Source organism: Nymphaea colorata, chromosome 10 (genome assembly GCF_008831285.2).
Source record: "Nymphaea colorata isolate Beijing-Zhang1983 chromosome 10, ASM883128v2, whole genome shotgun sequence".
Classification (NCBI taxonomy): Eukaryota; Viridiplantae; Streptophyta; class Magnoliopsida; order Nymphaeales; family Nymphaeaceae; genus Nymphaea; species Nymphaea colorata.
In genome coordinates this window covers 19,162,581-19,177,195 of record NC_045147.1, presented here as the reverse complement: position 1 = coordinate 19,177,195, position 14,615 = coordinate 19,162,581, and the positions used below count along the sequence as shown (strand labels likewise).

Genomic DNA, 14,615 nt, shown 5'->3' with positions numbered 1-14,615 from the left:
TCAGTTCAGATCTTAATGACTTTCACTGGTCCAACTTTTTATGTGTATTTTTATCTTCTTTCTTTTGTCTTTTCTTTTTCTCAAGAAACTGCAACCATCCATAAGATATCAATTCTAGATCATCTTATTGGAAACTGTTGGTTGAGGGAATGCAAAAAGATTGTTGTAGCCTCCTTGTCTGCATTCTTTTTAAAATGCAGTATATCATCTATGGAAGCCGAATCTTTCATCATGCAGATATTCAGCTGTGAAAAAGAAATGCCTCGAAAATAACCATGTAATCACCTGGATTCTCTGACATTGTTTGTTAGGTTATCCAATAGTACCATGTTCAATGTGATTATTTATTTACTGATTGAGAGCCCTGGCTTGTCAGGGTCTATTTGTAGGTCTGCTAGAATAACCACTGTCACCTTTTCTTCTGGACAAAACTCCATACAACATGTAGCATTGTTACTTCCACATTTTAGTTTCAGCAGTATCAAGTCCGCCACCAAATTATCATGGGAAATTACAAAAATGTCCACCTCATTTGCATGGTTGCCATTATGAGCATTCAAGTGAGAATGCTCTTTTAATTGAGTCATCTCCATTTGTATTTGTCCTGGTTTAACCTTCATTTGAATAGTGATAGTGATATGTTTTCCTGCTTATAAATTTCATATTTGATGTGAAAACTTCTGGTGATGTTTTCCCATGTTTTGTACTTATATTTCTAGGCAATGTTCGAAGGGATTCTTGTTGACATACCATTTGCGACATTCTTCTTGAGTAAATTGAAGCAAAAGTAAGTTTAGTTCCTTTAAGCCATGCAAATACTTTGGTGTTTTTTTATATAAATAACTCCTGTTTCTCATCTTCAGATCTTTTCATAGCTACAAGTAATTTGAATATATCAGCTTATTTGCTGCAATAGAAGCTTATGAATCCTTTCTAATTTTTTAGAAACTTTTGCATGTGATTTTCTATATATGATATCAACGTGAATAAATGAATAATCAATTCAAGAGGACATTACTTTGTTAATATATTTGATCTTTACTACCTGTTTGTTTGTGGACACACTTCATGAATTGTCACTCATTTTGTCCATCTGGTCTTACAACACAAGCTGTGTAGAGGATTATTGTTTTTTTTAATCAGGTTGAAGTCCTTGCTGGTCACATTTACTTGATTGTTGTGGACACCACAGTGCTATTCGTTAAGTGGAGTTGCATATGCTGTTTTTAGTTAAATGTGCAGTTGTCCATCCCAATAATACCATTGTTTTTTTTTTTTTTTTTTTGCTATTTACTGAATCTCATTGAAGAAGGGTTCCGGATCAGGAGAATATGTTTGGTATATGCAATGTTATCAAAATAAGAGTTTGACTCTGAGTTTATGCTTATGATTCTTATGAGTAGCCTGTCAATTGTTTACTTCTTTCACCAGGTGTCATGGCATACAGACATAGTAGAGAGAAGATCATTTCTAGAGTTCTAAAATCCTTTTTGATCTTGTCTTTTTCTTTTCTGTTGCTTATGGTCTTTATCTTGCATAGGCATAACTACCTCAATGACTTGCCTTCTTTGGATCCGGAGTTGTACCGGCACCTCCTGTTCTTGAAGGTATGTGACTATATGTTTAGTGGTTATTTTGCATGTTCATGAGTTCTTTCTTTGCATGATTAATTCTCTTATGTTTGCCTGAACTGTTAACTTGCCGTTGTGATGGTGATAGTGGGGAAGGGGGAGGGGAGGTTGTAGGAGGGTGAATTAAAGAAGGAAGAAAGAGTGAAGGATTGAGAATGACGTCTTTAGAAATAAACCTACTATAAACATAATATATATATATATATATATATATATATATATATATATATATATATATATAAGAAGCCTTTTTCACTGTATTCTTCATGAACGAGGATAGTTTTTTTAAAATGAAAACTTCTATATTCATTTAAAAAGTAAGTTTTCCCAATATGCTTTCAAAAAGTGTTTATAACTGCCTTCGAGCCTCAAGGACTACCCCAAGGTCACTTGATGTGTGAACATGGTATAGGGAAGACTGAGGCCATTCAAGTCATGGAGAAACAACTAAGCTTGCATTACAGCAATAACAGATGGAACATAGTTTCCGATGACAATGAAGTGTAAATGTAAAATATGACCATGCAAATAGAAGTTCATATACAATATGACTATTATGTTATTTTCTTCTTCTTTTGGGGTTTTCTTTGTTCTTTCAATTTCTGAGTAGCCTTTTCCATTTTTTTCTCTCTGAAAAAGATTCACTTTTGCTTTTGTGTTGAAAATTGAAGAATTTGATATTGAATCTGTGGGGATATCTTTGATAATGAAGTTAGGACAGGCTGACTCTTCAGAGAGAATTGGTGGAATTTGGGAATTTATGGAAACACTTACAAGAAATAAGTCTCAAGCTGAATTCCAAAATATTATGACTGATATCATTTTCAGCAAAAAGATTTTGAAATGTTCAGCTCAGGAACATGGTTGGACTTGTATCCTTGTTCCATTGACATTCAATTACTGGGATGCTGTTTTCCACAGTTCAAGGGGATTTTTTTTTTCTTATTTGCTATATTTTTCCTATATAGTCACTTATTATTTGTATTTTTTTGCTGCTATTGGAGCCTTGTGTTTTAGTCTTCACTGCACGCTTCATGTTTAGATTCTGTTGAAAGAGATTTGGGTTTATCATTGCAGCATTATAAAGGAGACATTTCTGAGTTGGGACTATATTTCGTTGTCGTAAATAATGAGTACGGTGAGCAGACTGAAGAAGAACTGCTTCCAGGTGGAAAGGATTTACAGGTTAAAAATGAGAATGTGATAACGTTTATTCACCTTGTTGCCAACCATAGATTGAATATTCAGGTAATCTATGTTCCTTCCAGTCTAAATTTTGCGAAAATTGGTTTGTATTGTTTAATACCACAATTTGCTCTCCACTTGCAGATTCGTCAGCAAAGTTCAAACTTTTTACAAGGATTTCAGCAGCTTATACAGCCTGATTGGATATCAATGTTCAATGAACATGAGCTCCAGGTTTTGACTTTTCCCTAAAATCTTTCTGGAGGCTGGGATATTTTTTTAAACCTTGTCTACTACTTCTTCATTTGTTTTTAGTTCAGATGTTTAGAAATGAATTTCACGAAAGTTTGTCATCTTTATCACTTTTCCTCTTGTGGTTGCTTCGTCACATCTTTGCTTCCACAAATGCTGATACAAGCATGTGTCAGATGGTCCTTTCTCTACTTTGGCCCAAAGGAGTTTCCTGTGAGTTAGTAGCTGTTTAATGTACTAGCAATTAAGACATTGTTTTATTTCAAATCTTCCAACACATGTTCTTTTAGATTTTGCAGAAAATGTGTTTATTTTCACAATGTCTCCACTCTTTTGGTAAGTTTAGCTCATAAATATCACAAAGTTATTGAAAACCCACTGGAACAGCTGGGATGAGAGGGACAAAACGGGTTTTCCCTATGTAGATATGTTTAATTTCATTGTGGGTGTAATCATAGTGAAAGCTCTTTTGATCTGATTACAGCACTACTGCTGGTAGGTGGTTTAAAGCTTGTGTACATTGAGAAATGGCTGAAAAAAAAAATCCAGTTATCTTACCATTGTCTGCTGGTTGCTAATCAACTTGTCTATGAGCTTGTCAAATTTGTTTTCTCGATTGCTTTCTTGAGGATGCAGACAACTGAAGCTGGGTGGACAAATGAGTTGCTTGAAGTTGTTAGCCTCTACTCCTGTATAGCATGTCAATCTCTTTGTAATTCATTTACATATTATATATGGATGCGAAACTACTTGAAGCATCCTGTCATAATACAGATTGAAAACCCACTGGAACAGTTGGGTCATGGTTCTGTGCTTGTCTTTGCCTGCATATAGAGTATTGTAGCTTTTTTATTTCCTTGGGATACAAAAGTCCATCCTGGAGGCTAATGATTCTTGAATTCTCTGTTTGAACCTGCCATCTTCATGTGCATATGCTGGCCAATTTCATAATGGCCACTGATAAAGAATATATTCCAATTGCGAAATTCTACTAGCTAGCTGTTCTCTGGTGGTGATTTATGCATAAGTAGTTAGCTCCACTAATTATTTGATGCGATTCCTAGATAATCTTTGATATCTTCATAATTCGTGTACATTTTGGGCCATGTGGTGAAAATGAAGTTTTGACCTCCCACATTGTGGGCACAATCTATCTTGCAAATGTTGATCACATTTCATATTATGCACTGTTCCTTTAGTCTTATATTTGTCTTTGCTTTTCAATTTCTTTGGCTTTTGTTTTTGTAGAAGTGGAAAACTACTTGACCAATTCCTTTTCCTTGTATTGGATGAAATTAATTTTTTCTTCCTTTTGTTTTCATCTCGCAGCTTCTTATTTCAGGATCTCTTGATGGTATGGATGTTGATGATTTATGCTCAACTGCACATTATGCTGGTGGTTATCATGAGGTATTCCCATTTTTGTCTATGAGAATATTCCTCAAAACCCTTGGGTGAAAAATGGTTACCGTTGTTTGTTCCAACATCGGATGTTTTTACATCCAATGACCTGGGATTAACTCACACTTTAAATGTTTTGTGACATTTCTTTTCTCAACAGAAGCACCCTGTTATTGAGATGTTTTGGGAAGTGCTGAGGAGCTTGTCACCGGAGCAGCAAAAGAAATTCCTGAAGTAGGTCCTCTTGTCAACATTCTCTACTCCCACCTGTGGATGGCATACATCAGTTAACAGCCTTTTGATAAGCGTCACCAAAGCAAAGCAATTTTTGTTAGACCGGTGTGATCTGTTGGGCTGAATTTAAAGATAGTCACTTGATCCTTGACCAAATGCAAGCCAATGAAATTTCTCATTGCATGAGTAAACCTAGGTTGTGGAAGTGTAGTTACCTGAATTTGCCTTTATTTGATTACATAATTTTGAAATCTCATTTGCATGTTCCTGTTTAGTAAAATTTCGAGTATTCAAAAGTTGTGAAAATGTACACCTTTGTTGCTTCAGTATTGGGAATTATGAAGTAGAATCCGTTGTTTTGTGGTCGTAGCTAGAGTTTTATGTCAATAAACTTATATGCTTTATCTTTTGCTACAATTAACTAGCCGAGCTATTAATATGCCAGGTTCGTTACTGGATGCTCTCGTGGACCTCTTCTTGGGTTCAAGTATTTGGAACCAAGATTTTGCATACAAAGGTGCCTATTTAACAATTTTCTAGACACGTATGCGGTGGATCTGTCTTTGTGTTTATCGTATATTTGTACAATCTGCAGGGCTGCTCCTGATGATGCATCTGAAGACACCCTTGATCGCCTTCCAACTTCTGCAACGTGTATGAATCTTTTAAAACTTCCTCCTTATAAAAGGTATGCGGGCATTTGAGTATCTTATTGGCAGCGTTTCCTTTTTCTGGTCCTGCTAAATGTTTGCTCCTGTGTCTCAGCAAGGAAAAAATGGAAATGAAACTGGTCTATGCAATAAATGCGGATGCTGGATTTGATTTAAGTTGATCGTGCGAATACAGTGCCAGACACACTGCTCGCCTAGCTGTGGGAGTCCACTTGTGCAAAGCCGTGCCTGGCTTCCTTCCTTGAGCAGTCGATCACAACGGCAGAGCTGACCTACGCTATCAGGGGTTGGATCTTGTTGCTGCCGCTGCAGCTATGTACATACATCATAAACGTCCTGGGCTAAAGGTATTTATTTGTATTTATCTGTTTTTGTATGTACATAGAGTGGTAATATCTGTGGCTTGCCCATGTATATGTTGAGGGGGCACGCCCTAAATCTGTAAAAGTTGCTGACCAAGAGATTTGCCGATTATCAGCCGACCACCGGCTGCGTATCTCCAAAATATTAATTTATAGTCGGGGAGCTTGATCTCCAAAATTTTTTAAAGGGTTCATTGTTGAGATGCGTTCAATTTTTTATGTTTTCTCCCTTTTTTTTTAAAAAAAAAAAGGACTGCCGATTAAGCCGCGCAGTAGAGTGTCTTGAGAGTAGTCTACCGGCTGAAGATCTATAGGCACGTTTGCTGCTGATGTTAGGGGAGGGGTTTGGCTCACCTGGTTGAGCCATTTGCTGGTTGCCGCCAGCCAGATCTCAGTGGCATCGGCCCCTTGCGAAAGCCAACGCATGCCAGACAGACCTTGGAGGGCAAGTTTTATATGCCTTGCTGACAAATTTTCTCCGCCTGGGTTTTTTCCTAAGCTATATATATTTGGAAAAAAAAAAAGAACAGCTTGCTACACGAATACTGGTTAGTGTGCATTGGTGGGCCCTGCGAGTCATAAATGTTTGTAGGAGTTGTTATTTAGATGCAAAATTCGTTTTTACAGGGACATCCGTGTTTGGTGTAGCGATTTTATATTCGATGTGTGTGCACCAGTGTTGTAGGAAAATCATTAATGAGTGTCTCGGCATATTGGCCCCTCGCGGTCGCCGTTACACAGTACAGGATAGGTTTATATGCCGTATCAGGGAACGAACCAACACAGCACTAATACCATTATTACAACATTGATGTACGTTACAAGAGAGAGCGAGTAGGCGAGTATGCTACTCTTGACGACCTGCCCAGGAGCTGTTTTCACATCCCTTTCTCAATGGATGTTTCCCATCAGTGAAAAATCTTAGTGGACGCCTAAGCCCTAAATGCACAGAAGTGACTGTTTCAACTGGCGCGGGCAATCTATATCTGGGTGAGACACAACCTCGATGACAGGGGGGGCTTCGGTAGTGTTGTTCGTGTTTAGAGCAGCCGGAGACGAGCCCAGCCAGCTTTAACTTGGCGCAATCTCTATTATCTCAGCGCAAGCTTTTTAACCATGCTTAAAATTATTGGTTGATTTTATCTCGGGCAAACTAGAGCTTTTCTAAGTACATTTTTCATTTTTCTTCTAATATACGAAGTGCAGATGTTGATTTTGAACTGACAACCTCTGTTTATGAATCCGCTTGACACCCATTGAATCCAAAGCATTTTTTGACAGCACGAGGAAAATTTTCTTTCATACAGCCATTCGGTGAGCTTAGTCAAGCTTAACTGTGTTTAGATGAGCTGAGACCATCTCACTTGAGCTCCTTTATATAACTAGATGAATTCAGTTTTAGGGTTGAATTTTACGTGTTTAGATAAATGAGTTGAGCTCAAGTCAAGCTCAAGAAGGGCTTGAGTTACTCGGACTCTTTGTGCTGCCCTACTTGCAGTCCAACAGCGTGATGATCCTTCGATATTTGCGATAAAAGAGGATCCACGCAGCCCTGCAAGGTGCAAGATGAGCTACGTAGCGTCGAGGCAGCCTCAACACGTAGAGATTGCTATATTTTTTTACCAAAAGGCACTTGATATGACATTTCATGACCAGGCTAGCCCAAAATTCTCTCCTATTGCTTCTTTTCATTTATTTTCATTTCCTTTTAGTAGATAGATGGGAAAATCACCTCCTTGGGCTTCAATTTTCAGACCTCACAATTATAATAGTTTGGTGATTTTGGTCTCAAAGAACGCCTTTCAATATTGTGGTCATAGAACAAGTATTCAAAGCCAATATTTTTTTTTTTTTTTCTCTCGGAAAGCATAGACTATTAGGTCTAGTGTGTTAGTGTAAGATCTAAGATCAGCATTGTTAATTACATCAGGTTTCCTAAAACAAGGACATGATGTTTCCCAATTATGTTTCCCAACAACATAATATTCTTCTTATCTGATGCTTTAAAGTGCCTACACACAAATTGTAGTGTTATCATCCTTCACAGCTGAACTGGAAATAGGGATGTCAATAAATTCGACTTAGATCTTGTATACAACCAAATTGCATAAAAAGAATAGGATAGGAAAAAAAAGAATTAACATCCAATTAAGAATTTTGAATCGAATTAAGATATAAAATGACATCCAATCAGATTTGGATTCGGATTTAAAAATATTGATTGGATATGGATTCAGATCGAATATAGTTTAAAATAAAAATTCTATACTCAATGTCCATAACATCGTTTGAATTTTATTTTAAAATCGGATTTGGATGTTAATCTAAAAAATGGATTGATTTAGATAGAGTATATATTTTTCTTCATCTAAATTTGAACATGAATTCAAATCCAAATGCATAAATATCTGAAAAACAGTTATGGTAAAGTACATATCTGAAGATCCATTGGGATCCTTAACTAAAAACATGAGCGGCATGGATATGGTTGGGGCTTTGGTCTTAGGGATTTTTAATGTATTAGCCGATCTAAATTGCATCCCTACCACCAATTTGAACAAAGCTGAAAAGAAGCTGTGGTTGGGACCATATTTTAGTGACTTCCAGTTTCCGCCACAAGGCCCACAACACGAATTTAGTTTCTGACATGGTTTTCCATAACTAGGGTGGATTTTGCGCCCCTCGGTGCAATATTTTTCAACACCAACCTGAAGAAATGGTTCCAGAGGAACTATGTTGGTGTCACCGTGGACACCCTTATCAAGCATGGAAACCACAATTGTTATCCAGATAGTTTTCAATGGTCTTTGAGTTCACCAAGGCAATTAAACCCAAAGCATGAGAAGTCTGGATGAACAATGCCGTCTCAAGTCTCATGAGGATAAAGAAAGTGCGGTTTTCTTGATTTCATATAGGAAATGAAATGTGATGTTTTTTCAGTCTCTGAATCACAAAAATTCTGAAATTTATGCTATTATGCAGGAGGAAGAGAAGGCACTGCAGACAATGATATGTATCGAGAAAAAAGAATCTGCTGCATTGCAAAGGAAAGCAGCAACAAGTTCCAACGCCATGGCCCATTGAGAACCTCACCCTTGATGAACTGCTGTATGAAATTCACACGATGCTGAATGCCGATTGTAGTGTTGATGAGACACGAGATGCAATGGTTTTGGATGCGAAGGCTTGAAGTTGCTTCTTTGCATCTGGATGAAAAACAAAAGATGTTCAAATAAGAAGCAACATGCAGCACGTAGACATTATCCTTCACCCTATCAACCAGGAAGAACAAATAAAGCTAAAAACTGTCAGGTGCGGCCTAATCAACATTAATGCTAGATCCAATGCCTCAAGTTAAAACATGTAGAAAAGCAAGCTTTCATAAGTCGCAATGCTTCATAATTTTGGTAACTAATGTTGCTAATCGGCAGGAAATGATAAAAGTCCAGTTGTGAGCTAGCGAATTTAGCTGAAGCAGATCAGTGAGTTAAATGTATAACGAATATTTAACACATACCTTTGCGGCATTTGGTAAAGCCAACAATGTTTGCAATGCTTAGGCTCAAACAAACTCCTATAGCTAGAACATAATCTGCTTGGAACCTTATCAGTGAAAATATCCCAAGGAAGACCCAAGCAACTGCCTGCAGAGTAAGAAGCATATCTTAGTCAAAGGAGATGGAAACTGAATATCGAAACTACATATATGACTCCGAAGAGGAAAAAAAAGTAAATAAAACGAAGTGTATGCCTGCAGAGTGGACAGTGCTAGCAAAAATTAAGAACCTGGTTCAAAAACTAAACTGGTTGCCAAGCGGAAACATGACACCTAGTACAGAAAGAAATCTTGACTTTATGATAACCTCTTCTCCTTACGTCAAGAACAAATTGGGATGTTGGACATTCAAAATGGAGATGTCGCAAGCATATTTATCTGCAGATGTGCACTTGCCCCGACTTATTATATTCAAATCACTATAGCATCAGATTTTTCATAGCAGAATGTCAGATTAAAAACATGCTATAAACTCATGTTAGACCCCCAGTAGGTAAAATTTGCATCAACGTCGCAACTATCTTTTCAGACACTTGCATTGGAGCCCCTGGCTACTTTAAAGACAAGGGAAGAAAAAAAGAGAAAAAAGACTTACAGTAAGGTAAAGGGTCCACCAGAAGAGCCAAGAATCCTTTTTATTCATCCGAGCCAAGGACTGTATTAAGGCAAAAAGGGGGAAACAAACGAAGTTATTTTCTTTCTAGTGTTCAGAACAGCAGTAAGCAGAACATGGGTAACATATACTGACATATATATATCTCGGACAGAAGCTTTAACCCATAGAGGTAGTGTTTAAGCCAAAAATAGCACCACATACCTCTTGATCAAGGCTCTCAAATTTCCACACGCTCTCTCCCTGATCATTTATTTCATTCCACCATCGTAGGCCAACGAGTATTCGTCCACTGACATTCTTAACGACCCAGAAATCAAGTGCAGACAAAAAGACCGTAATAACAAATATGATGACAAAGTTGCTCACGAACAGAGCTGATAAAATGTAGAACGCCAATGCAGCTGACTGTCAAGATCAAAGCACCATTATCGAAGGTACAAACAAAGAAAGGAATGAAATCCGAACAAAAATATAGACAGTAAGAAGATTGAAAGGAACCTTGAAGAGGACATGAAAAAAACAAGTTTTCGGATTAGCGTAGTTCTCTTCTACAACCTGCGATCGAAAAGTTTGTCACTGAGTGAGATATATTGAAACTCAAGAGTTTGCAGGATCAGGCCCCTTGTTTTAGAGAACCCGAATGCGCTAAGGGATTGCACTCGGCACCTTAATGCTGTATAAGACACCAAGACATTCTTCCGGGAGGAGGCCATCTAAATACAGGGAGAAATTCCATTTCTTTTGTTATCAATGTCTTTTGTTATCAATGCCCATATAAACACCCAGCGAGGCACCGACTTATCCAAAAGAATGAAAGAAGAGGAATTAAAAACCCACTTTACACCACTATTCTGTACAAGTAGCAGCATACACATAACCCCCATGAACGCTATTGCATCGCAAGATAACCACCAAAATAAAAACAAAAATCAAATCCTGCACATACTGCTTTACAAATTACAGTGTTGAATACGATCAACGACAGAAACAAATCAGGCACAAGTATTTGCACTGGTCGGAATTACGATGAAAAGATAAGATCAACAACAGAAAAAATAATTTAGAGATACTTCTTTAAAATTCAGGAAAGTATTATTTAGAAGCGCGACGATAAACAAAATTCACCAAATTCAACGTGAAAACTGAACAAACCAGTCCTAAATAAAATTCATCCATCGCAATCAATGACGTAAACGCACGGTGATAGAGAAAACTTAAGATCAGCAACAATGAACAAAATAGTTTATGAGCAACCACTTGAAAAAAATCCCATAGATCGGACGGAATCAGGTACCTGCAGGTTCGGATCCATCTCTACGTGCAGATCCGGAAAGCTCCTGCCATCACCGAGGGGGAGCTGGGAATCTGTTCACGTCCTTTTGTAGCGCCTGGGAGTGGTTCGGATCTACTCGATCCATGCCCGTAGTGAGCAACGCTGTCCCCTCGGTTCGGGTTGGTCGGCTTGACCCTTCGTTGGTCCAAAAAAAGGAACACTAACGGGAATTGCAGAATCAAGCCCGTCTCCCACTTGCACTTCTTTGTAAAATGGATCTCGCATGGCAATCATGTTTGATCCAATACTTTAGGAGGAGGACGGAATTGTGGAATTCTGTAATTAAAATTCTTATTTTTTATGAAATAAAAATTGCATTGTCATTTCAAAAATTATAGGTTTCTTTTTTTAATCAAATTCTGGAATTGTGATTGCACCTTACAGGGTAGCATTATGATTTTAGAATTTCAAAACTTTTTCTCTCTCTTTAAGGCACAAGTCATAAAAGTTTTAATTCATCAATTTTAGAATTTTCTGTTTTATCAAACAACCCATTTCCAATTTTGTAATCAAAATTCCAAATTATCAAAGATAAAGGAAAATTATAACTGAAATTTCCATTGCAATTCCAGTTTGAGGTGGGATTTTGCTTCTACAATTCTTATTTTAGACTCAAAATTCAAGGCTGTCAAATGCCTCCTTATCGAATGTAAAAACTTCTAAGAAACCTTGCGAACTTTTTAGGCCTTGTTTGTTTTAACAAACACATGCCACCTTCTTATGTGAGAAGGGAAAGTGGAATTGCATCACCTCGTGTGCAACTGGATTTCTGCCTTCTGAAATTATGGTCTCATGTTCTCCAATTTTCTCACTAACTAAATTTAGTGTGTATTTCATTCGATGGCAAGGAACTTTTGAACTTTCCTTAGAAAGGTGATCATAGTTTTGAACACTAAGCTTCTTGGTAAGGCTGGAGATGAATATGAGTAAGTTGTCTGGTCTGTATACTTGAAGTATGCCCAACGTTGTTTTTGATTACTAGAGTGCAGTAGAGGAACAAGACATTTGTAATTGAAGAGTACTAATGTAAGAAATCTTAAATTTCTAGAGGCTTCAATATGTAACAACTAACTAGTGTGGCACAAGTGATATGTAAATAAAATAAATTATGTGAGTCAATGCGCATGACGATAAAGATGGCCCTAGCTTCACGGCTTCTCCTACTACTAAATTGGGTCTAAACCATTGGGTAACTTGAACCCCTTCCCTTTTCATCCCCTAAGGTCCAGGGCTGATTTGGTACTTCAAGGTAAGAGCCCCTACCATGTAATAATGCATAGCGGTGCCTTCCCCTTCTTTTTGCAGCACAGAGGATTGACGTTATGGGAGTTTGAAATGAAAACTGGCCGCCTACCAACCCTTTAAGGGATTTGAATACAGCTGGTTATGGTTTTGGTTTTGGTTTTGAAAGATTAGTTAAATGTACTGTTGTCAACTTTTTTTGCCTATATTCCATATTTATGGATGAGTGAAAAGATTAATCTCTGAACTGAACCTCCTCTCTCTCCCTTGGGGCCTGTCTGAATGGAAGGAAATGATAGTAAATCCTGTAATTGATTGGCAATTGAGAAGGAGGGAAAGAAAATGAAAACAAAAATATAGGTTTTATTGCAAAAAAAAAAATGAAATAAATAGAAAAAACATAATAACTTAATGTAAATTTAATCCTTCTCGAGCCCGAAGCTACATTAGTGCTATTTTGCGAGTTTTCCACGTGTTTTAACTTGCATGTAAGATCCACCCCTTTACAGTAAGGGAACATAGCCCCCACTAATCACACCATAAACATGATAAGTAATGTTTAAGCTCTGGAGTTCCAAGGTCGCTTGTTTATGTTTCACATTTTTTGTGTCATTTTAAAACTAAAATATGCTCACATCCTCTTTCCTCTCACATCCCACTTACATGGTGACGTTGAACTCCATAGGAGACCGGGTCGTAACCTTAACAGATTCGAACCCGAAATGCCGTTTCCAATTCCGTCCTCTACGACACTAGCAAGAAAGAGAGCCTTCCCGCTGTCTTCGAAGTCCTGGTGGAGCCAATTTCGGCGGCAAGTCTTTTTACGTTCATTTTTCCGACTAGATTCTTACCGGAGGGCCTTCGTCGGACTTCCCGCTTGGTTTCCAAGGAGGCACAGAATTAGTGTTCCGGTGAAAACCCCGACCTTCTGGGAATCGGACAACGAGGGGTGCGAGGTCTGGCTCGGGACAGAAAATCAAGGGAGAATAGGGAGGGCCCCTTCGTTTCTGCTGAAGAAGTGGGAGTCCAGAATCTCCTTTGCCCCGGCGGCAACCACCGGAGGGCATGGTGAAGGTGCGGATGAACACCGCCGATGTGGCGGCGGAGGTCAAGTGCCTCCGCCGTCACATCGGCATGCGATGTGCTAACGTTTACGATCTCAACCCCAAGGTTCGTTGTCTTTTCCAATTGCCGTAGGTTCACGGTCCTATCGAAAACCTTAGTTTCTTCTTCCTCTTTGGTAGTAGTATCTAAAGTGGAATACGGTAGATATTCTATTCCCAATTGCTGACTTGGTGTTCTTGCGGATTGTTTGGTCGATTACTAACCTTGCGTGAATTATTCCATGCGGTTCGACGCATTATTATTCTTGTAGAATTAGGATGCTTGGGTCGTTAATGTCTCGCAGTTGCATTGAACGGAGTCGGTGGTGATATTATATTGCATTGCATTGGCGGAATGCTTGTCTTTGCCATTTCGATGTATTATTTTTCTTTGATATTGAACGATACGTCAGATTTAGCTGCACTGTCTTTAGTTGGTTAATGAAAACCCAATGCTTCTGAAGAGCAGCCGATGCTTAGTGATAAAGAAGAGAACTGGTGCGTAGCTATATCATTATGCCGTAAAAGAGGGGAAGTGGGTGGGTGGGTGGATATCGGAGAATCATAGGAGATATGAAGAAATGTAGAACCGGTGATTTGATTTTTATGAATTAGATATATTCATGGAAGTTACAGTAGGTAAGCTCGGAGAAGGACCTCTACCGCCGTTTAGTTAGAAGGGAAAACATTCTTCTGCGTAAGTTTTCATAGAGCTTGACAGTGCCTGGGATACGTCACATTCGCAAGATATTCTTGGGTTTGATGGTTGAAACGAAGTTATGTAGTCATCTAAAGGATCTTTATGGATACGGATTTGGTGAAAAGAATACCTGTAAGATCACTTTGAAAAACAGTGTCATTTGTTATATTGGAAGCAAACCTCGGTGCGTTCTTTTTTTAGCCTTGTAATATGCTTCCTTCGGTCTACTGTATTATCAGTGGTTTTTATAGTCTAATGTCTATTGCCATGATTTGTGCAATACTTTTGCCATCAATAGCTTGGTTCCAATTCCTTTCACCTTGAACACT

At 38.2% G+C, this 14,615-nt stretch overlaps 3 protein-coding genes across 3 annotated transcripts in view; 2 read left to right on the top strand and 1 right to left on the bottom strand.

Annotated features, from left to right (window-relative positions):
• The window catches only part of LOC116262081 (E3 ubiquitin-protein ligase UPL6), a 32,772-nt gene extending 26,849 nt beyond the window's left edge, over nucleotides 1–5,923 (top strand). The window contains exons 18-26 of the mRNA XM_031641144.2: nucleotides 720–787; nucleotides 1,541–1,607; nucleotides 2,709–2,879; nucleotides 2,961–3,050; nucleotides 4,398–4,478; nucleotides 4,630–4,703; nucleotides 5,149–5,220; nucleotides 5,299–5,391; nucleotides 5,469–5,923. Coding sequence (XP_031497004.1) covers nucleotides 720–787; nucleotides 1,541–1,607; nucleotides 2,709–2,879; nucleotides 2,961–3,050; nucleotides 4,398–4,478; nucleotides 4,630–4,703; nucleotides 5,149–5,220; nucleotides 5,299–5,391; nucleotides 5,469–5,535 — 783 coding nt within the window. The 3' untranslated portion in view covers nucleotides 5,536–5,923. The remainder of the gene's footprint in view (nucleotides 1–719; nucleotides 788–1,540; nucleotides 1,608–2,708; nucleotides 2,880–2,960; nucleotides 3,051–4,397; nucleotides 4,479–4,629; nucleotides 4,704–5,148; nucleotides 5,221–5,298; nucleotides 5,392–5,468) is intronic.
• Nucleotides 5,924–8,612: 2,689 nt separating this feature from the next.
• LOC116262875 (Golgi apparatus membrane protein-like protein ECHIDNA) lies at nucleotides 8,613–11,306 on the bottom strand. The gene is made up of 6 exons (XM_031642404.2): nucleotides 11,203–11,306; nucleotides 10,407–10,463; nucleotides 10,110–10,313; nucleotides 9,888–9,947; nucleotides 9,254–9,380; nucleotides 8,613–8,942 (listed from the first exon to the last, which is right to left on the bottom strand). The coding sequence occupies exons 1-6, from the start codon at nucleotides 11,218–11,220 to the stop codon at nucleotides 8,854–8,856; spliced, it is 555 nt and encodes a 184-aa protein (XP_031498264.1). The 5' UTR covers nucleotides 11,221–11,306; the 3' UTR covers nucleotides 8,613–8,853.
• Nucleotides 11,307–13,258: 1,952 nt separating this feature from the next.
• The window catches only part of LOC116262267 (uncharacterized), a 15,668-nt gene continuing 14,311 nt past the window's right edge, over nucleotides 13,259–14,615 (top strand). Inside the window, exon 1 of the mRNA XM_031641453.2 lies at nucleotides 13,259–13,653. Within this exon, the coding sequence (XP_031497313.1) occupies nucleotides 13,549–13,653 (105 nt within the window). The 5' untranslated portion in view covers nucleotides 13,259–13,548. The remainder of the gene's footprint in view (nucleotides 13,654–14,615) is intronic.